Source organism: Podarcis filfolensis, assembly GCF_964270895.1.
Source record: "Podarcis filfolensis genome assembly, chromosome: 2".
In the NCBI taxonomy this organism is placed as follows: Eukaryota; Metazoa; Chordata; class Lepidosauria; order Squamata; family Lacertidae; genus Podarcis; species Podarcis filfolensis.
In genome coordinates, this window is record NC_139605.1 from 9,981,573 (window position 1) to 10,004,248 (window position 22,676).

The window sequence follows — 22,676 nt, forward strand, 5'->3', positions numbered from 1 at the left end:
GGGAGAGGGAGATGTTTTTATACGACACTGGAGGACCTTATGGTGGCCGAGCGGGGAAAGCTTCTGCAGTTTAGGAAGTGGGCATTTTAGCAAGTGTGGCATGGAAGACACGCTGCCCCTATTGCAATTTTCTTTTCTGCACAGCTACTGAAGATGCAGGAGCCTTTGGCAATCAGCTTTATTTTGCCTGTTTATTAATGCGTATCATTGTTTTTCGCTTTTGTTTGTTTCAGCGTTATTGTTGGTTTTAATTTTCGTTGTGAGTTTGCCGTTTTGTTTTGAAAAGCAACTCATAAGTCCTAATAATAATAATATTAAAAAATTCTGTCTTCCAACAGTGGTCAACAAGGTGCTTATGGGAAGCCCACAAAGCAAGAAACTCAGTAACAATAGCACTGTTCTCTCTACCTTTGTGTTCATAGGGAACTCGTATTCAGAGGCATACTGAGCTCCACAAACTCCTAAAATCTGCCCCAAAGGGTACGTGGGGTAAACATAGGACAGGTTTAGGGGAGTACATGGAGGAAGAAGGGCACGTTCTGTTGCACTAGTATAAATCCTTCCACTAATGTAATGAGAGACTGCTGGATATACAAGCCATAACATTTACTGAATGTTTTTCTGTTTAGTGGCACCAAAGGGGCTAGAACTGTTCGGAAGAAAAGTGTGGCAGTGAACTGGGCAAAACGTTTCTTTGCATGAGAGGAAAAAGACACATTCAGATCCGTTTTTGTAGGGAGGCAGAGAGGAAATGGTCCTAATTTGAGAAGGGAGCAACTTGGTTCTTTATTTGCATACAATTATTCAGTCTTGTTGGAAATAATGCGATTTTAATTAATCACAGCTAAATTGCCCCACTAATTTCATTTGGATGCATCTCAATGAGTTGGATTTGAGCTGATGGATGTGGTTGAAGGCTGCTGATTCAGGCTTCAGAATGGAAAAGCTTGGAATTAACCTTCATTTTTACGAACTTAAATAGTTTAATTATTAAAATTTAATTTCTTTGTTCTTAAGTGTACAGTTATGAATACTTCATGAAGTTCATAGTAGATATGTCTCCAGCTCTTATTATTAATGGAAATTGTTGTGTAAGTAGATTTATGAATTTTACTTTTTTTGTCTTCAAGTGTCTTTTGGTGTTCTGAATTATATGTTTAATAAACTGGGTTTAACCTGCTTGCATTCAGTTTTATTTTAACCATTTAGAAATAAAAATAAAATTGTGTGGTGCAGCTATAAGCATTTTTACTCCAAAGCAAACTGTCCTGAGTTTAATGGGATTCAGGCCTAGCAACATGCTCTGCTATTCTCACTCTGAAACAGTTTCAGAGATCACTTTAGCTCTGCTGCTGACTTCTGGACTTAAAAAAAAAAAAGGTAAATTTAGAACTACAGAGGACAGGTGAGACCCTCACTTCTGTCCCATGTCTCCTACATCCATGAACTCCGTTTGTACCTAAGTAGGGTGCTGCTCATTCGAGCAACTTGAACACTGCAAGCTTCAGAGAAAGGCAGAGATGGGGAACCTGTGGCTTTCCAGGTGCTGTTGGATTCCCAGCTCTCCTCAGCCCAAGTCAGCATGCCTAACAGTCAGGGGTGGCGGGAGTCACAGACCTAGAGTGCCACAGGTTTCCCTGCTCTGGGCGTTGGGGACACAGCTTCATAAAGGCTGCAGCAAGGAGAGCTCGGGGCATTTCCAGACTGTCACTATTTGAATGGGATTCAATTACACAGGGAGTTGTTATTCTGCAACAAACACGCTTCCCCCCACAATAGACCAGACTTTTTGCAGTAAGGAAAGTGACAGGGAAATGCACTGGAAAGTGTGGGACAACACTTGCTGTGGTGCAGCATTGACGAGCCAATCCACATCGCACATTTAAAGCACAGCCAAAGCTCATGACTTCCCTCAAAAAAATATTGGGAATGGTAGTTTCCACCCACAGATGTGCAATTTCTGGCACCCTTAACCAACTATGGTTCCTGGGAATCTTTTGGGGAAGTGATGTGCTTTAGTTAAGATTCCTGCACCACACGTGGTTGGACTAGATGACCCTCAGGGTCCCTTCCAACTCTACAATTCTATGAAAAGCACATGGGACACTTTAAATGTGTGGTGCTGATGTGCCCATTATCCAATCTCCCACAAACAAATCAGGATGAATGCTCAATAAACAGGCTGTCTCGAGTGCCCTTGATTTAGCCCCACATTTTTAACTTAAAACTGCCTGGTTACAACAGTTATTTTATGCAAGCATTTCATTAGCCCAGACGTTCTTCTGGCTGACACTATTGTTTCATCTTGGTTTTTTTGTTTTGTTTTTTAAACCCGCTGCACCACTGCCTGTGTTTATGTTTGTTTTTATTGCATTGTTTTATATGCTGTGAGCCGGCTCCGAGCGCTGTGTTTTGTGGGGGAAGGGCGGGATATGCATTTCCCCCCTAAATAAATAAAATCAATAGAAGCCTCTCCACTCGGTCTGCTGTAGTCATTTCTGCCGCAACAGCTTCTCCCCCAGAGATTTAAAAGCCGAGAGGGTGTTTCCTCCCCCCTCCTCCTTTGGGCTTCAGACCTACTAGGAAACTATAATGGTCTGCAATATGTAATCAATAGTAAAAAAGAAATGTTCCTCAGCAGCTGCAGTCTCTGAAATGGCAGCCTCTGCACAGTGATTAACAAAAGATGTTGCTGGAAAGGACATGGAAAAGGGCAATCAAAATTATCAAACATCTAGAGCAACTTCCCTATGAGGAAAGGTTAAGGGTTTTTTTTAAATACAGGACAATTTTTCTCCAAATCCCCCACCCTTCAGATTGCTGGAAATTATTGCGGCCCACCAGTCACAAAATGCAGGCAACATTTGACATAATAATCTGGCAATTACTGTCATTCCCAACCCCCCCCCCCCTGAAATCTAATCCATCTTTCAAAATGGTTGAATTCTATGCTGCACTATTTTCCTTGTGGCAAGGTGTTTCAGAGCTCACCTTGCCTCAAGTTCAGTGCAGCTGCTGGAAGTGGTAAGAGAGGAAGAGTGTTCTTGCAGTTGGGTCCTGCTTGTCAGCCTCCCAGAGGCATCAAAGCTGGCCACTACCTGGGTGCTGAAATGCACTTAGGCAGGAAGAACCAGCTGCACAAATATAAGATGGGGGGCACCTGGCTTGCCAGAAGTACATATGAAAAGGATCTAGGGGTCTTGGTAGACCACAAACTTAACATGAGTCAGCAGTGTGATGTAGCAGCAAAAAAAGCTACTGCCATTCTAGGCTGTATAAGTAACAGGACTGCACTATTATGCCTTGGTCAGAGCCCACCTGGAGTCCTGTGTCCAGTTCTGAGCATCACGATTTAAAGATATTGACAAGCTAGAACATGTACAGGTGTGGGTAACTAAGATAATCAAGGGTCTAGAAATCAAGTCTTATGAAGAATGGTTCAGGGGGTTGGATATGTTTAACCTGGTAAAGAGGAGACTGAAAGGAGATATAACAACCATCTTCAAATATCTAAAAGGTTATCATCACGTGGGAGATGGAGCAAGTTTTTTTTCTCCTGCTCCGGAGGGTAGGACCCAAACCAATGGCTTCAAGTTACAGGGAAGGAGATTCCGACCCTGCATTGTGAAGGACAAACCCAACACAAGTTTTAGCCAAGCCTGCGGACGGTACCAATTCTGCCACTTCATTCTGCCATCTTAGTCTGCAAATTCATGTTTAACAACTGTGTTTTGTTACACTTTTTTTTTTTTTTAAAAAAGGATTAACCTCCGGCCATTTCACAGAAATAGAATGCTAGAGAAAAGAATGGTCCTAGGCAGAATTTCAGAGGCGGCCAAAAGAGAAACAGAAAATAAAACCCGTAATTCACCTTACAACTTGAAACTGGAGCTTCTTCTCAATATGGAACAAGTCATCTTGAGATATAAAAAATTAATGGCAAAAAAGGAGGGGAAGAATTTAATGTAAAATCTACAAGTAATGCATATCCCTAATAAATTGAATTTAAGGGTTTTTTTTAATGCATTTTTACAACTACAGATTCACAAACATTCATAGGAAGGAAGCAGTGTTCACCTCTCCCCGTGCCTCTTCATGTGAACAGCAAACATGCAGACACGTCGAGGGATATAAACGGACGTGAAAGGTGGATTTAAGAATAAGTGAGGTCAAGGGAAGCCGGAGGAGGGCGGTGGGCTGATAATTTCAAGAGAGACAGTGCAGCTCAATTTCTCCCAGCAGTACAGGCAGATTCCAAGAAAGGAGTCCATTTCATGATGCCCCATCTTTGAGAAAGGCGTCCATTTTCTGACCCCTCTTACTTCTTGTAGAAAGATGAAAATGTGGCCATTTTCCTCTTGTGGAGGCTTGGGCAAGACCTTGTTCTAAAGTCCTAGAGAGGATGATACCGTCCCCATGCCCTTCCAGGCACTGTGTCCCCTGTTGTCACGGTACAGCAAAGCCAGGGGAGCCAGGTTCAAATGTCCCCACATCCATGAAAGAGAAACTAATTGTGATGGAGCACCATGTTTGTTTAGTTCTTTAACTGTTTGTGTATAGAAATAGGGGGGAGAGGACCCCCAATAAGTGTCTGAGCTGATAGTGAGTGTCTCAGGTCCAGAAAGGTTGGAGGCTACTTTTCCACAAAAAAGGGTGTTTGCAAGGGAGAGGAGCAAAATGCTGCCTCCTTCCTTGTCACTGTATTTCAAGGATTTTTCTCTCCAGCTCACTGCCAGTGAGGAAACTGCTTCAAGACAATGAGCAAGGAAGGGGGAGCTGGGGAGGGTTCAAGGTTCGTCCCCCACACCCTCCAAACACACTCCACGTCGTGGGATGAACAACACCTCCCTCTACCATCACAATCTTTATTCCCCTGCTTAACAAAAAATAAATAAATAAAAAATCAGGATTGAATAAACTATACAATTAACTTCTCCCACCCCACATCTAGTTTCACTCTTACTGAGCGTCATATGGGAAGTCCCTCCTCTCCAGCCTTATCTCCCTCACAGGGTTATTCGTTAGAACAAAAATTGATTTCCACTCCTGCCTGCCCCCTTTTCCATTTGTATTTGGCCCTGAGCTCCTTGAAGAAGTTGCAAATTATGGGGCAGATGCTGTCGTTGTTACCTTAGCACAGGGGGAGAGAACTACTGGCCCTCTAGATGTGGTTGGACTACAATTCCCATCATCCCTATTGACTATGCTAGCTGAAGTTGATGGGAGTGAAGAGCACAGCAACACCGAGAGGGCTGCAGGCTCCCTAGCTCTGCCTTAAGTGTGCAAGGATTCCTTATCATGTTGGTCCCAATTTATACGGAGTGCCCATAGCACCCTTCACCAACCAGGTGCCCTCCAGGTGCTGTTGTGCTACAACTCCCACCTGCCCCAGCCAGCATAGCTAATGGGAGTTGTAGTTTAACACCACCTGGGGAGCAGCCTGCCATAACTGGCCAATCCTAGATATATGAAGGGGAGAAAAAAACAGATCAAGCTAAAACACCCCTACTAGTGGAAGGGGGTGGGGAGAGGGGAGCAAAAAGACTACCGTTATCTCTCTATCCTTCAAAATATTGATTATTTGTATTTATTTATTTAAAAATCCCTTCCTTTACTCCTTTCTAGATCCCAAGTGCTGTGCCTGAACTTCCAGGTTGTCATTATTTGCAAGGAGGATCACAATCTGAGCAAAATCAGGGTTGTGCGATGATAGTTGATAGTTCATTTGGAGGTCTTGCACAACAAGCCTACTTCCTTCGGGGTGGGGAAATGCTCAAAAAAGTGTGGGAAAACACTTGCCTCAATGTTACGCCATCTAGCCTCCTCGCGAACAAATCAGAATGTCCTTCTAATCTCCCCGCAAGCAAAGCAGGACGAAGGCTCAACAAACAGCTCACCTGGCAGCACCCACGAAACCTTCCCTTTCTGCCTTTGCAAGAAGACGTGTCCACCTTTTGGGTGGGTGAGATCTAAATTAATTTCTCCTCTGCTCCCAGTATGCTGCCCTGTTCTGACTCTTCCATATGAACTTGCTTTTCTTCATCTTGTATACACCTAGGGCTTTTTTTCAGCCAGAACTCTCCAGAACTCAGTTTTGGCACCTTTCAGGCGGCCGCCATTGCCATTACAGTCAAACTTCGGCTCCCGAACAGCCCCGTTTTCTAATGATTCAGCTCCCAAACGCCGAAAATCTGGAAGTAAATGTTCCAGTTTTCTAATGTTTTTTGGAAGCTGAACATCCGACGTAGCTTCCGCTTGAGTGCAGGAAGCTTCTACAACCAATCGGAAGCCACGCCTTGGTTGTCAAATGTTTCGGAAGCTAAACAGGCTTCCACAATGGATTATGTTTGACAACCGAGGTTTGACTATATAAGAGGCGTTCACGGTGAGTTCCAGCACCTCTTTTTCTGGAAAAACAACACTGTATACCACAGTGAACTCTAAAAGTAGGGCTGGAGAATCTGTGGTCTTCCAGATGTTGGTGGACTCCAAGACCCATCAGCTCCAGTCAGCATAGCCAATAGTCAGGCATGATGGGAGTTGTGGTCCATTTTTACCTGGAGGGCCACTGGTTTCCCACCCCAGCATTATGTAATTTCCCCATAAAGCTCTGTTCCCTTCATCCTGGAGAGGGACAGTTAAGCAGTCTCCTTCCTTCCCTTCCCATCCCAGTTATTTCTGGGAGCCCCATTTTATCCAGGACACGCCAACTGTCCGCTTTGGGCAGGCCAACATGTCTGTTCATTGATGGACAGCTGTAGGCAGGCTTCAAGTGATGTGACGTGTGGTTGAATCAAGAAGACAGCACAGAGTTTGCGCTTCTTCTCACATTCACCTCTAACTGGACCTTTGCAAGAGAGACGTGTTTAGTTGCTAGTGCACAGTACATGCACGTCTGAACCGGGCCAGAGAATCACCCTTTCTCCAAGAAAAAAATGCACATGCACCTAACCTGCTTTTAAAATTTTCTCACTCACACGCACTTTATGCAATTTGCTCTCCACTCCTTAGTCCTCCTCTTCTTCCAGTACCCCCATACTAAGGTCACATCCACACTAGGCATGGACAAATATGTCAAGTACAGTTTCTCATTTTCCCCCAATCTTAAATTCATTTCTCTGCTTTTCCACATCAGCTTGTAATTTTCTCCTCTAAAAAAAAAATCCTCATGAAAATTCATCAGCATCTTAGTGTGAATTTATCCTAATATATACATTTTTTGCATGTAATTTTGCCTAAAACGCACATTTCCCCAAAGCAATTTCCTCTAATATAATTCATGTTAATGGTATTTTTGCTAGCATGTGCATTTATATGCACACCTTACCCTAGTATATGCATTTTGTACACACTGCCTGCCTGCACAACCACATGGCAAAATTCAGAGAAGTGCAAAGTTCAAAGGATGGTTGTGTATTGGATCGCGCATTGTTTCAGAAGACGCAAATTAGGCAAGTTCGCCTTTAAATGCAAACTGAATCCAACCTCTCCCCCATCCCTAACCCACACAGTGCATTCAGGGCACTCTTACACCACTTTAGCAGTCCTAGAGAATCCTGGGGACTGTAGTTTGTTAAGGGTGTGGGAACTGTTCCATGAGGACAGCAGCCTTGACAAACTATGGTTTTCAGGACTCGAATGGTTTCTCAGCCCCTGCTTCCACATTTGCTGTGTATCAGAGATGGGGAACCTGCAGCCCTCCAGAGGTTGCTGAGACTTAAACTCCCATGATCCCTGTTCACTGGCCATGCTAGCTGGGGCTGCTTGGAGTCGGAGTCCAGAACCATCTGCAGAGTCATGTTAACCCCTCCTCCCCAAAAAATCAATTCTTTAACATAACAGGGTCTCCTAAACACATGATAAGCCTAGCTTGTTTCCAGTACCAGAACTGAACTGAGCTTCGAGTCTTTCTATACCACAGTAAATCACTACTTAGTTTTTCCCCCCATTTTGGCAGCCCAGGAGGTTTCTTGGGAGTTGGATGTGCTTAGCTGTTGCTACTGTAAAACAACCAGGAGTCAGAATCTATTTGTCAACCTGCTGCAACTATCACCACAATCGCAATTGACTTTGTGCCTCTATAGGAAACTTTCTCAGCCAGAGGCCCCAGTCCCTCATGGGCAGCCTCCCAGGAACTTCAAACTAGTGGCAAAGGGGTCTGGAGGGCCGCATTCTGGACCCCAGGGGCTGAGGTTCCCCACCCTTGCTCTACGAAACTATAGATTCCCTTGGCTGGTTAATACAACGGGTCTGGAAAGAGGCTTGAATTAGTCAGGCCAAGCAAGTGAGCAGCAAGAGCTCAACATTCTTGCATTGCAGGGGGTTGGACTAGATGACCCTTGGGATCCCTTCCGACTCTACCATTCTATGATTCTACGTTAAGACTGGGGGCAGGCACTTTCGCTGTGACCTTGAAAGCAGTTAAAGGGTGATCCATCTAGCAATTTACATCATATTTCTGGGTGGGGAGGGGACCATTTGTGGTGCTCTACCTGCAACGTGTGCTTAGCTCTTGGCCTTGACTATTCGGGCAGGCCCTCTTCAGAGGAGGTCAGTACAGCATGCATACAAATATCCCCACCCACCCAAGCAGAAAAATGAAGGGCAGAGGTGAGCTTGCCCTAGATTCACTCAGGGCGGGGGGACAAAAACAGGGCCACACATCACAGGCTAGAGGTGGTAAAACACAGTGGGACTGGATTAATTTGTTCTCAGCCAGGTGCAGCAGAGGATCGTTTGCCTGCAAGAAACTTGTGGCGCAGTGGTTGGGTGGCAGAGGAGAATAACAGTTACACAGGTCTCCTGCCATCCCATAAAATACTTTTGCTTCTACAAATCTACACCCTGCCAGCTTTCCAATGACAAGGGAAGGAGGACAGAGTTATCAGAAGTGTTTTCAAACTACATCTTGAGGTGCGAAGGGGAATGCTTGGCAATTTCTCAGAGGAGAAGAAAGGAAATGGAGGACAAGCTGTCCTCTGAAAGGAACAATATTCTCAAAACCAATGAAATGCTCATCTATAAGAGTGGGTTGGGTGTGCTGAAAGACACCGTCAAGCTTCAAGGCGGTGCCAAATTTAGAGGCCCAAAAGGCCCAGGCAGGTGTTTCCATGCAAACTATGTGTGGGTGGGTGTATGTCATAATAAATTTCCCAGAATCCTTTGCAACAAGCTCCCATTTTGTGGTGGCGACCGCTCAGGGCTGCTTCAGCGGACGAGATGCTCTGGACAGGTTTCCATAATGGAAAGCTGCCTTGAGAGACACTGCCTTGCAAGAGCTGAATTGTTCATCTTCGTGCTGAGTCCTGCCCACCCTCCACCTTGGCTATTCTCTGTGGCAGGGATAGGGAGCTTCCAGATGTTGTTGACTCCCAACTCCCATTGGCCCTGGCTAACATGGCCAGCAGAGAAGGGTGATGGGAGTTGCAGTTCAGCACCAGGCAGAGGGCCCCATCCCTGACCCAAAGAGAGTCACCAGAACACAGGAAGTTACCTTATATGGTCAACCTTCAGGTCCCTCTGGCTCAGAACGTTCTACACTGACCGTGAGCAGCTCTCTATGGTTCCAGGCACAGGATTCTCCCAACCCTAGCTGGAGGCTGTGGGGACTGAGTCTGGAACTGCATAGCTTGTGTACTACCAGTGAGCCACGGCCCTTCCTTTGACCTCAGGAATGGTCCGCGGAGTTTGCTAGCTGGGAATCACAGGCAGGCGGCAGGGACCATAAGAACAAACCTGCCTTTGTGCCAAGTCAGACCACAGGTCCTTCTAGCCGAATGTGCGCATCTCCCCTTATGCATGGGGAATGGAGGTGGGGAATGCAGCATGCACATGTGCCACACTTGCACACTCCTCATGGGCTGGAGGCTGGGAGATCTGCACAAACCACAGGCCTAGCCATGTTGATGCCCATCACACCAGCAAGCCTTAACAGCCAGGATGAATGACCAGCCTTTGGAGGAAATTAATACCTATGGAGAGAAAAAATATACGTGTCTTCTTTCTAAATTGTAAGAGAGATTCTGTGCCTTAATGTTAGGTGTAGAGAATAAAAACGGCCCTCGAGATTACAGAAGCTAAGGCCATCCCTGATTTACAAGATTCCTGGCCGGGGCGATGGGTGAAGTGGCCCCATCAGGAGGGCCAGCCTAGTGACCAAAGCCTCTCCCCGCTCTTACGCGCATTTATATGGCTCCTCTCCCGTGTGGACCCTCTTGTGACTTAGGAGGTGGGAGCTGGAAATGAAGCACTTCCCGCACTCCAAGCACTCGTAGGGCTTCTCCCCCGTGTGTACCCGCTTATGGCTGACGAGCCGAGAGCTCGAGATGAAGCTCTTGCCGCACTCGGAGCACTCAAAAGGCTTCTCTCCCGTGTGGGTTCTCTTGTGTGTGATGAGGGAGGCTTTCTGCCGGAAGCTCTTGCCGCACCCTGAGCATATATATGGCTTCTCTCCCGTGTGGATCCGGCTGTGCGCCGTCAGGTTGGAGCTCCGGCTGAAGTTCTTGCCGCAGTCGGGGCACTTGTACGGCTTCTCGCCCGTGTGGGTCCTCTTGTGGTCGGTGAGGTGGGAGCTGCTCCCGAAGCGCTTCCCGCACTCCAAGCACTCGTAGGGCTTCTCCCCGGTGTGCACCCGGATGTGGTTGATGATCTGTGAGCAAGCGCTGAAGCTCTTCCCGCACAGCGTGCACTCATAGGGCTTCTCTCCCGTGTGGGTCCGCTTGTGGGTGATGAGGGAGGCTTTCTGGTTAAAGTTCTTGCCGCAGTACGAGCAGCTGTAGGGCTTCTCCCCCGTGTGGACCCTCTTGTGCGTGATGAGCTGGGAGCTGGTGCTGAAGCTCTTCCCGCACTCGGAGCACTCGTACGGCTTCTCGCCCGTGTGGGTCCTCTCGTGGGTGATCAGGGAGGCTTTCTGGTTGAAGCTCTTCCCGCAGACCGCGCACTTGTGAGGCTTCTCAGGCATGTGGGTCTCCTCGTGCCTCATGAGCTCAGAGGGGTGCGAGAACCAGGTCTCGCACACCGAGCACTTGTAGGGCTTCTCCCCGGTGTGGATCCTCTCGTGGATCACCAGGTGGGTTCTCTCATAGAAGCTTGCACCACAAAAGGAGCATTTGTGGGGCTTTTCAATCGGCTGCATTTCCTGATGGCCAAAGCTCTGGCAGGAGCTTTCCCCCGAGTCAGCGTGCCTGTGGGTTCCCTCCTGGGAGGAACCCTCCCGTAAGCCCCTCTCACCTTCCTCAGAAAGCTTGGCGGCCTTCCCAGGAGGGCTTTCCAGGTGACCTTCTGGCCCCTGGCGACTTTCAGTCTTCCCGTCCACCTCAAGGCCTTGGAAACCTTTCCCTTTGGCTCTTTCCAGCGATGCCCCACCAATACCCACTTGATCAGGCCGGTCGGCCTGAAAGGATGACTCCTCGTCGTCGTCATCTTGCACTTGCTCATTGCCTGTTGGAACCCAAATACAATGGTACCTCGGGTTACATATGCTTCAGGTTACATACGCTTCAGGTTACAGACTCCACTAACCCAGAAATAGTACCTCGGGTTAAGAACTTTGCTTCAGGATGAGAACAGAAATTGCGCAGCAGCGGCACGGCGGCAGCAGCAGCGGGAGGCCCCATTAGCTAAAATGGTCTTCAGGTTAAGAATAGTTTCAGGTTAAGAACGGACCTCCGGAACGAATTAAGTTCTTAACCCGAGGTACCACTGTAAAAGAATCATAATGAAGGGCCCTGCTGCATCACCCCAGAGGCCAGCTTCCTCTTTCCCACAGTAGCCAACCGGGTACCCCTCTAGCAAGCCCACAAACAGGATGTGTGGGCACCAGCCTTATTTCCTCTTTGTCCTCCCAACAAACCATGAGATTCCATTTAGCTAACACCGACAAGCTAATTCCACAATGGAATAGTGTGCTGCATTATTTTATTTATTCCAGCGATCACCACCCTTACTCAAAACTGAGCTCAAGGTGGCGTTTCTCCAAGGAGTTCAAGGTGGTGTACATGTTTCTCCCCCCCCCAACAACCCAGTGAGGTAGGCTAGGCTGAGAGGCAGTTAACTGGCCCAAGGTCACCCAGTGAGCTGTATGGCTGAATGGGGATTTGAATCGTGGTCCCCCAGGTTCTAGTCTGGCACTCTAACAACTCTGCTACACTTGCAAGCCTGTGAGGTGGTTTAGACTGAGAAAGAGTGATCAAGGAGACAGCAGGGGACTTCAAGTCTGATTATACCTGAGAACTGGACATATTGGCTGGGGTTGGCGAGAGTTGGGAGTCCCTCACCCCTGGGTAGCAGGAATACTTACCAGACAAGGTGGCCTCCCAGTCATCCTCCTGCTTTTCCTCCAAGGGGAGCTGCATCTTCAGGACAGCAGCTGGCGAATGATCTGACATGGGAGAGTTAAATGGCTTCTCCAAGGAGCCTGACAGCTATTTTTTTAAAAAAAAGAGAGAGATGCATAATAGTCAGACAAGTATAAAAAACATGAACGCTGCAGGTACAGTTGCCACCAACCCCAAACCCTTAATCCAAAACAATTGCCTTATGTTCGGGTTCCTCAGACTCTTGCAGGTACCGCTCTGCCAGGGCTACGGCTCGGGTGCAAGTCTCGGGGCCCTGGTCCCTGACCCAGCTCTGCATTTCTGGAGGCAGGACAGTCAGAAACTGCTCCAAGATCAGGAATTCCAGGATCTGCTCCTTGCTGTGAGTCTCCGGCCGCAGCCACTGGTGGCAAAGTTCCCAGAGCTTGTTGCAAACCTCTCGGGGGCCCTCGGCCTCCTCGTAGCAGAAGAGGCGGAAGCGCTGCCGCCTCATCTCGACGTTGACCAGATCTTCATCCAGAACCTCTTCCTTCACTTTCACTGGTGACTCTCGGCTGCTCTCGTAGGCCTTGCTGGTGTCTCCACTGAGGCCTGGTGGGCTCTGGTCCATGCACTCAACCTTAGGCCACCGGCCACCTTCAGCCCCTCCCTTGAAGGAGGTCTGGAAGTACTTGGTGTCTTCTCCTAGTGAGTACTGAGGTGGTTGGGGGTTCCTCCATCCCGAACGGGAGGGCTGCATCGCCTTCAAGAAGTCCTGCAACTGGGACTCCCAACAATGGTCCTCCGGCTCCCGTTTAAACTGCTGAGGCGTGGCCCCTTCCATCAACTCCCCAGTGGCCCCGACCTGAACGACATGAAGGTCTCGGGCTCCCCCCTCCAAAGTCTCCCGTGGTTCGGGTCCTGCAGGTTCCTGTTCCTCCATTTTGGTTTCCGAATCCAGCTCCTGAATGGGAAAGAGGGAAAAGTAAATTTTGTTATGTATCCCAAAAATGGGGCAGGGGACGACCAATGAGAGCTTATGCTGAATTAAGAGCAGAAGAACAACCTTGTGTCTCAAACCCCATGGAGATGTCTTGGAGAGGGTGATGAGCAGGAATGGAAGAAGATTTGGGAGCTGGAGCAAGCTGGGGGAGGAGGACCTTGAGCTTCATCATGTGAGTGGCCTGCAGTGTGTATGTGGATTTGTGGTTGAAGACAAGAGATAGCCCATCCATCTCATTAAATATTCATTGATTTTTAATTGCAGGTCAGTTGCTTCTTTTATTTCTTATAGATTGGGTTTCATTACATCACAGTTCTAATTCCATATATTTCAGCGCATTACGATTGCTGCAACAAGGAGAAACACCAATTTCAAGCAGCAGCTCCCTATATTCCTAGCTCAGTGGTCAAGCGTCTGCTTTCCAGGCAAAAAGTCCTGGGTTCAATACCGGGTATATCCAGGTAGAGCTAAGAGAAAGACCCCTAGAGAGCCTCTGCTGGTCAATGTGGACAATACTAAGCTGGATGGGCCAAGATAAGGCCACTTCCTATGTTCCTAGCTCTGTCCCATTTCAGACTTAAGTTGGGGTAGGAGGGTAGGAATTTCGCATCCAAACTCTGCTTTAATATGTCCTACGATGAACAACCCACCTCTCCCTATATCACTGGTTCCATTTGGACAATGGATCCCCATGTACCTATGGGGGGCAAGCCACTCTTTACCCTGCAGATCTTTGAACTGCCCTTGGGAATGGATTGATAACCCATAAGAACATTAAAAAATATATTAGAATTGTAGAGTTGGAAGGGGCCCCAACAGACATCTGGTCCAACCCAGGAATCTCAACACATGGTCCCCCATCCAATCTGAAACCATAGCAGACCCTGCTTAGCTTTGTGAATGTGCTAGCAGTTTTATTGCTGCACTACCAGATGTGCTTAAGAAGAGCCCTGCTAGATCAAGCCATTGGCCCATCTTAGTCCTATTTCTTTCTTTCTTGTTTATTTATTTAAAAAAAACATTTATATACCATTGTATCACAGGGGTATAGAAAGCCATAAAACCATACAGTAAAATAATTATAAAAAGCAAGTTAAAAGGTCTCATGATAACCAACCACATGCCTATGGGAAGCCTGGAAGCACAACCCGAACACAAGAGCCCTTTCCCCTTCTGAGGTTTCTAGCAACTGCTATTCAGAAGCATTGCTTCCTCCGACCGCAGAAGTAGAACATAGTCATTCAAGTTTCTTCCAATGCTGGCAATGTTGCTCCATCAATGCAGTCCAAAGGCATTTCCACACAGCAGTTCAGTGCAAGTTCAGTGCTGCGAATGCGTGCAAGTTTTGTGCAGCATCCGCACACATCAAGATGCCAGCTCATATTATTTCCACATTTAATCTGATTTTACTGTCTCTGTCGAAAATCCACTAAGTAAAAAAACACAGAAACAGTAAATCCAAATTAAATGGTGAGAGTGGACAACCAAAATGGGGCACAGTGTTTTGATAACAACGACGTCATGTTATGTACCAGCAGCTCCAAGACCATAATAAACTGATCTGTATAAAAACATAGCCTCCTTCAGCAGTTCCCCCTGCATTGCAGGGGGTTGGACTAGATGATCCTTGTGGTCTCTTCCAACTCTAAAATTCTATGATTCTATGATTCTTCCCCCCACGCCACCCCAACCACTTGAAAACTGCTGAGAGTCTTGGCAGACCAGTTAATGGGTTTTTTCTGTCCGTTGTAGCAATTGTAATGCACTGTGCTAGATGCTGCAGGTTTTTTAACTGTATTTTTATTGCTTCTTTCATTATTTAAATTGTATTTTATTTTTTTACATCGACTACAATAGAAGGTACAATAATACATTAAAAATACAATACAAAAGCAGCAATAAAAATACAATTAGAACTCAAGATGAATATTTAATGCACTGCACCCACTGTTCACAGTTGCTGCACCCGCTGTTCTACACACACACCGCGGGCCACAGTCTGGTCTGGTCCTAGTCTATTAAGGGACACAGAACATAGGAGTTGCCTTATAATGAATCAGATCACTGGTCCATTTAGCTCAGGGGTCAGCAACCTTTTTTAGCTGTGGGCCGGTCCACTGTCCCTCAGACCTTAATCCAGAGATGCATTTTAAATAAAAGGACACATTCTGCTCATGTAAAAACACCAGGCAGGCCCCACAAACAACCCAGAGATGCATTTTAAATAAAAGGACACATTCTACTCATGTAAAAACACGCTGATTCCCGGACCGTCCGCGGGCCGGATTGAGAAGGCAGTTGGGCCGGATCCAGCCCCTGGGCCTTAGTTTGCCTACCCATGATTTAGCTCAATATTGTCTACACTGACTGGCAGCAGCTCTCCAGGGTTCCAGGTGGGAGAGTCTCTCCCAACCCTGCCTGGAGATGCTGGGGACTGAATCTGGGACTCATGGGCACACACCACAACCTCTTTTATTGGTTACAACAAAATGCATCTTCCATGCCTAATTTAAGTAGGGGGAGGAGGATCTAGAAAGCACCAATTTAGGCCTCTGCAGAAACCTGTGCACTCTTGGGTGCCACATTGTCGACCCTTAAATAACAAAGCAACAGTGTGTAAGACAATTGGAGGGACTGCTAACAGAACTTCAGCAAAGATCTAAGAACATCAAGTTGCTAGTTTGTGTGTTTTTGTTTTCAAGAAAATTAATAAAGAATAAAGAACCTTAGGCTGCACACACATAATGCATTTAAAGCACATCCATTACTCCCTCCCAAAGAATAATGGGAACTGTAGTTTATCTCTCACACAGCTGCGATTCCCACCACCCTTACAGACTGTTCCCAGGGTTTGGGGGCATGTGATGTGCTTTAAATGTACGGAGTGTATACAGCCTTAGCACCAACCGAAAGGCAGAAAGAAAAGCCAGGTGAATTTTTCGTGGGAAGGGCATTCCACAATTGTGGGGCCACCACCACCAAAGGCCGCTTCTGTCATCATGGCCCATCTAATTTCACACATGGAAAAGGGCAGAGCACAGGACCTCCGAAGCTGATCCTCAGTGCCCACTGGTTCACATGGGTACAAGCGATTACTGAGGTAACCTGGCCCCAAGCCATTCCAGGTCCTTAACAACTAATAGCAGCCATTCATGAAATAAAGCTCCAAAACAAAAGCAGACAACCATCGCAGATGGAGCCACAAAACTCCAAATTTTAGGCACCAGATCTCAAGCCTGTCAGCAACATTTTGCATCAACTGGAAGTTTATGAGGCATTGGTTTTGTCTGTTTTTTAAAGCAGCTTCACATGAATAGCATTGCTGTAATCCAGCCAGGAAGTAACCAGGACACCGATAACTGATGCCAAGGTCCATCTTGAAAGATGAAATAAATGTGTATTAAATAACTTGCTGGCTCACTTTGGCATTTTGAGACTGACCTCCTTCCCCCTAACTTTCTCCTTTCCTCTCCCAGGCCCCATCTGCACTATGTATTTAAAGCAGTATTATATCACTTTAAACAGTCATGGCTTCCCCCACAGAATCCTGGGAACTGTAGTTTGTTCAGGGTGCTGAGAATTGTTAGGAGACTCCTATTCAACGCACAGAGCTATAATCCCTGGAGTGGTTTAACACTCAGTTCCCCTTCCCAGGGAACTCTGGGACTTGTAAGGGGAATATGCGTCCCCCGACAACTTCCAAAGGGCCAGTGACCAACACAGACTAGCACTTTTCAAAGTTAATACCCTTCTCGCATTGTCTCATCTAGCTGGCTATGTTGTCCATGGAACTCCCCGCAAGAGGATTCGAGGCGTGGGATGCTCTGTTCAGCTCATGCACTGTGCTGGCCAGGCGGGCTTGGGCCTCGCCATTCCGTCTTCTTTGAGTGCACCTGAGACACACTGCCCCACCTGCCTGGGGGGAAGATCAGTGGCAACAGGAAGCTGGTCCCCCCCACCTCCCCCCAGCCCGCTGCCCCAGGAAGCTGGTCCGCCATTACTGATCCTCTCGCGGAGCTCAGCTTCAGAGGGACTCCAGGATTCCCCAGGGCACAGTTTGGAAAGCCTCCGATTTAGGCCCTGCCTCTCGGGGTGACAGCCTGCCTCTCTCTCAGTTCTTCTGCAATAACAGTTCCTGGTAACCGTGCAAATCCAGACTGCATTACAGCACCCATGTCAAACCACATGGCATCTAGACACACAAGTGCTCCGAGTCGAATTTTGCACACTTTTAAGTTTCTCCGAGGACCCCCTGCTCCTTCCCTCCGGCATTAGTTCCCCATCTCTCTCGTCTCTCCCACTCAGCCCCCCTCCCTCTGCCACTACTTTGTACCTTGCATCCGGGTGTCCCCCCCCCTTCCTTCCTTCCTTCCTTCCTTGAACTCACCCGCGCCTTGCAGCCTTTGTGTCTGCCGCAGCCCTTCGATTGCTCCCAGGTTGGGAAGCGAGATGCAAGAGGCCGTTTCTCATGTCAGACCGGAGGCGGGAGGCGGGACGAGAAGGGAAAGGAAAGGGAGCCTTCCTCCCCCCCCCTTCCTCTCTCTCTCTCTCTCTTTCTCTCTCTCTCTGCAGCTCTCATCTCAAATTTCCACAGGCCTTTCTAGGAACCAGAGCTTCATAGGTTTAACCCTCTGAACCACTCCAAGTAGGAAAAACAACAACATCAACAGAGGAGAACAATTGCAGAGGGATAGTGGCCATGTTAATCTGTTGCAGTCAAGAGGACTTGACTTGCAGTCTTTTAAAGGCCAGAAAGTGAACAGTGGCTGGAGCTTTTCTTGGACTACAAACACACACACACACACACACACACACACACACACACACACACATAATGTTGCTTTTCTAGCCCTAGCGAAGCCCCTCTCAAATGGTCCCCCCCCCATGTAAACATCAAGAAACGAAAATTAAAACTAAAGCCTCAAAAATAAAAAGGGAACAGAGTTCGCACTCCTCCAAAAGTCCTTTTTTTGTGCATGGCTAATGTTTCGTGCCCATGATGCTATTGGGGTGTCCACACACTATTCCACTTTCAATACTGTTTACATCTTCAAAGGTTTGGAGGCAAAAACACTGCTTTATTTCTAGTCACTGCAAGTCTTGTGGCTTACTGCTGAAATCCTTTAACTTTTCATACCACCAATGTTCTGGAGTATTATTATTATTTTTGTCCCACTCTGGATGCGCTATAGCCCGTTAGGACAGCAATAATGTGGTAGCATTGGAGAAACATTATTTAACAAATGTTGTATTTCAAATTGCTGTAACCTGCCCGTAGGCCTTACAGTGAAGCGTGCATAATGAATAACAACAACTAATAAAGTAGAATAAATCCACCAGCAACAAATAAAGCAGAAAAAAATCATAGCTGATACACCCTGATCAGTCACATCTGCACAATAGATTTAACACACATTTACACCACTGAATCCTGGGAAGTGTAGTTTACCCAACTCAGAGCTACAATTCCAAGCTCTTTAAAAGCTACAGGTTTCAGGTTTCTTTGATGGGAAGCCATGGCTGCTTAAAATGGTATAAGAATGCTTTAAATATATTATTATTTTATTTCATTATTATTTATTAACTTTGTATACTGCCCTAGGACTTGCTGATCAGAAGGTTGGCGGTTCGAATCCCCACAAAGGGGTGAGCTCCTGTTGCTCGGTCCCTGCTCCTGTCAACCTAGCAGTTCGAAAGCACATCAAAGTGCAAGTAGATAAATAGGTACCACTCCGGCGGGAAGGTAAACGGCGTTCCGTGCGCTGCTCTGGTTCGCCAGAAACGGCTTAGTCATGCTGGCCACATGATCCGGAAGCTGTACGCCAGCTCCCTTGGCCAATAAAGCGAGATGAGCGCCGCAACCCCAGAGTCGGTCACGACTGGACCTAATGGTCAGGGTCCCTTTACCTTTATACTGCCCTTCATCCGAATATCTCAGGGCGGCTCACAGCATCAAAATAAAAGATAAAAACACAAAATACATAATAAAAACAGGAAGAAAAAACAAAACAAAACAATAACACCCCTTTCCCTCGCCTCCAAATATATGGTGCAGAAGTGACCTCTGGGTCAAGAGCATGGTGTAGAATACACCCACAATAAAATACCAGCCCTACATTAAAAGCTATGTGGAATGTCTTCCTTGCCTGCCTGAACACCACCAGGGATATGGTGAGGACCAGGGTGTTACTGCAGAAAAGTCCTTGCTCATGTTTTTTTTCCCCAAACTGCGACATGCAAGAGGGACTTGGAAGATTATCCTAATTTATAGGGAGGTTCATGTAGGACAGGGAAGTGGTACCCTCCAGATGTTCCTGGGCTAAATCTCCTATCATCCAATGGCCAGGGATTGTGGGAGTTGAAGGGTCATAGGTTCCCAATCCCTGATATTGGAGAAACCCACAAATCTATTGCCAATCCATGAAGTGTTGTTTGGGGGTGGGGTATTACATCTTAGGGATAGGAGGTTCTGGCAAAATCAGCTTTTCTCATTTTCTAATTTCCCAGACTTATATTCCGTTCTTCACATTTTCACATCTGTTTTTGGTGTGTGTGTATAGCCCTCATGAATATTCATCAGCATTTTTACTTCTCCTAATATATGTATCTTGGTATGGTGATTTTCCTAATACACACATTTTTATATAGCAATTCCCCCCGCCCCCCGCAATACAATGCCTTTTTTGTATACTATTTTAACTGATATATGCATTTTACTGCGCACTTTAGTCCAGTAAGTATGAATTTTTGTAGAAGTCACTTGGCTAGAGAACTGTGCTTCAAAATTAAGAGAAGTACAAATTTCAGAGTACAAATTTCAAAGGAGAGCTGTGTTTCCATTTTCGTATTGTGTCAGTGTGAATTAGGTAGCTTAATATTTAAATGTGAACTGAATCAAAGACCTCCCCTTCCCTGATTACATACCCAGACTGGTACAAGGAGAAACACTGCAAACATATACTGCATAATTACGTCCAAGCAGCAAATCTCTGAGAGGAAACACTGATTAGTCAGTTTCATGAAACAAAGTGTCTTGGTGGCCCAAGCAAACAGATTTGTTAGGAATACAGGAAATTGACATTATTACAAGGTGCACATACCAATGGTGGGCGGGGCCAGATGCAAAAGTGGGAGGAGCAACAGATACTTATTTTTTATTATTAAATTTATATACCTCCTTCATCAAAAAATCTCAGTGTAGTTCACAAAATTAAAAATACGTGATGAAAGCTAAAATAAATATTTAAAACAAAAACAACAAAACAATAACCCCTCCACCCACCCACAAACACATTTAAGAGGCTGTAGAATATTAATCAGCCGAATTAATATTAATAGTATAGAAGGCATGTATGCTTTCTATACATAAAATTTAAGAGCCTAAGAAGAGTCCTGCTGCATCAGACCAATGGCCCAATCTAGTCCAGTATCCTGTTCTTACAATGGCTGACCAGGTGCCTGTGGGAAACCTACAAGCAGGACCTGAGGGGAACAGCACTGCCTTCTCCACTTGTGATTCCCAGCAATTGGCATTCAGAGGCATAGATCGCCTCTGACAGTCGAGGATATAGCCATCGTGTCTAGTAGCTGTTGAGAGCTTTCTCCTCTGCAATATTTGTCTAATCCTCTTTTAAAATGAATCCAAGCTGAGAGAGCAAGTTCCAGAGTTTTAACAATGTACACATCAATCAGAAATTTGTATCACAGCTTTACTAAAACGACAATAAAAGGAGGAGAGACGTGTCAAAATGCATGTATACCCTCATGCTTAAGGTAAAAAAGGACTCCTGGGCGGTTAAGCGACTCTGGGGTTGCGCCGCTCATCTCGCTTTCAGGCCAAGGGAGCTGGCGTTTGTCCACAGACAGCTTTCCGGGTCACGTGGCCAGCATGACTAAACTGCTTCTGGTGCAACGGGAAGCTAGAGCACACGGAAATGCTGCTAACCTTCCCGCCGCAGCGGTACCTATTTATCTACTTGCACTGGTGTGCTTTCGAACTGATAGGTTGGCAGAAGCTTGAACAGAACCACAGGAGCTCACCACGTCACAGGGATTTGAACCGCTGACCTTCTGATCAGCAAGCCCATCGGATATGCGCCCTCATGCATATCCAGTGTTAGTCATGCACAGAGCAGACACAACTAACGAAGGTCCATTAATTCTAGTGGGTCTACTCAGTAAAACGCAGGATCTCCACCACAGTTGTTCTGAAAGGGATTCCAAATAACTTTACTGCAAGAGAGGCTGCCTTCCTTGCAATAGAAAGGTTAATTTCCATTCATTTTCTGATTCCTTGTGTTATTTTAGTAAGGGCTTGAGATCTCTGATCCCTGTACTCTGCAGGAGAGGACCTTCTGTAGTTATTACCACATCACAATATAGGAATCAGGCCTTTAGCATGTTGGTACCTGCCTTCAGAAGCCCCTTCCCCATTACAGATCAGACAAGCAAAGTCTCCATTGCCTATCGAAGACCTTCCTTTTTCAAAGAGCCTTTTAAGTGGAGATATTTATCTCATTTTCTATCGGCGTCGGATTTGAAATTGATTTTACATACAAAAGTGGTTTTTAATTGCTTTTACATATGAAAGCGTTTCTAGTTGTTGTTGTTCTCCCTTGCGTTGTTGTTTTTCATTTTAATATATAGGTCACTGTGCAATTGCTTTTATCACTGCTGGTTTTCATTGTGAAATTGCTTCGAGGCATTTTCTGGGAAGCAATTATTAAATGGAATTTAAATAAATAATAGCAAGCATTCTCCCACGCTACAAGCATAAAGCTGATGTTCATGAATATGGCAAGGCACAGCAAAATTGCCTCCATCACCTACAGGGCTGGCTTGAGGCCTTTCCCTGCCTGAGGCGGAAGTACAAGATGGCGCCTTTCCTCATTCCATGCAACTAAAGTGGATATGACTGGGGGGGTCACACCACATGTTTATAACACTCTTATACCAGTTTTAACATTCATTGTGTGTCCTCCCACCCACCCCCGCCAAATGTGAAAATTGTAGTTTGTTAAACCTGTTGTGGACTGCAGCTCTGTAAGGGGGTTCTCCTAACAACCGTCAGGACCCTGAACATAGTTCCCAAGATTCTTTGGGGGAAGCCATGACTATTGAAAGTGGGCTCAAGAGTGCTCAAATTGTATGGTGTGGATGTGACCTGGCAGTGTCCTCCACTGCACTTGAGGGCCCAGCCGCACGTACCTCCCTAGGGCATGCATAAAAGGTCTCAGCAAATATCCTGCTGAGTCCACGATGCATGAGGGACTGTTTACTTTGGCTCAGCATCCCCTACACTGAGCACACACATTCCCATGCCCACATTTTTACCGAACGCCAGAACTGAACCCCTTCTCTCCCTCCTATTCCAAACAGAA

General features: G+C 46.4%; 3 protein-coding genes and 1 long non-coding RNA gene across 6 annotated transcripts in view; 2 read left to right on the forward strand and 2 right to left on the reverse strand.

The window, feature by feature from the left end:
- The window catches only part of LOC310757492, a 2,639-nt gene extending 160 nt beyond the window's left edge, over window positions 1-2,479 (forward strand). The window contains exon 2 of the long non-coding RNA XR_014545264.1: window positions 630-2,479. This is a non-coding gene — a long non-coding RNA (uncharacterized lncRNA). The remainder of the gene's footprint in view (window positions 1-629) is intronic.
- Window positions 1-15,708, reverse strand: part of LOC310756843 (uncharacterized protein) — a 27,174-nt gene extending 11,466 nt beyond the window's left edge. Inside the window, exon 1 of the mRNA XM_083601692.1 lies at window positions 15,675-15,708. The gene's annotated coding sequence lies outside the window, so the exon portion shown is untranslated. The remainder of the gene's footprint in view (window positions 1-15,674) is intronic.
- The window catches only part of LOC310756497 (tigger transposable element-derived protein 1-like), a 796,241-nt gene that overhangs the window by 663,389 nt on the left and 110,176 nt on the right, over window positions 1-22,676 (forward strand). The gene's annotated exons all lie outside the window — the stretch shown is intronic.
- The window catches only part of LOC310756619 (uncharacterized protein), a 31,610-nt gene continuing 12,933 nt past the window's right edge, over window positions 4,000-22,676 (reverse strand). For 2 of the 3 annotated variants that reach the window (XM_083601011.1, XM_083601009.1), the window contains exons 2-4: window positions 12,535-13,257; window positions 12,299-12,422; window positions 4,000-11,439 (exon numbers count right to left, since the gene is read on the reverse strand). In XM_083601011.1, coding sequence (XP_083457137.1) covers window positions 10,175-11,439; window positions 12,299-12,422; window positions 12,535-13,236 — 2,091 coding nt within the window. In that variant the 5' untranslated portion in view covers window positions 13,237-13,257 and the 3' untranslated portion in view covers window positions 4,000-10,174. Of the gene's footprint in view, window positions 11,440-12,298; window positions 12,423-12,534; window positions 13,258-17,683; window positions 17,846-22,676 lie in introns of those variants that run through there. The other variant, XM_083601010.1, reaches the window with a different exon arrangement.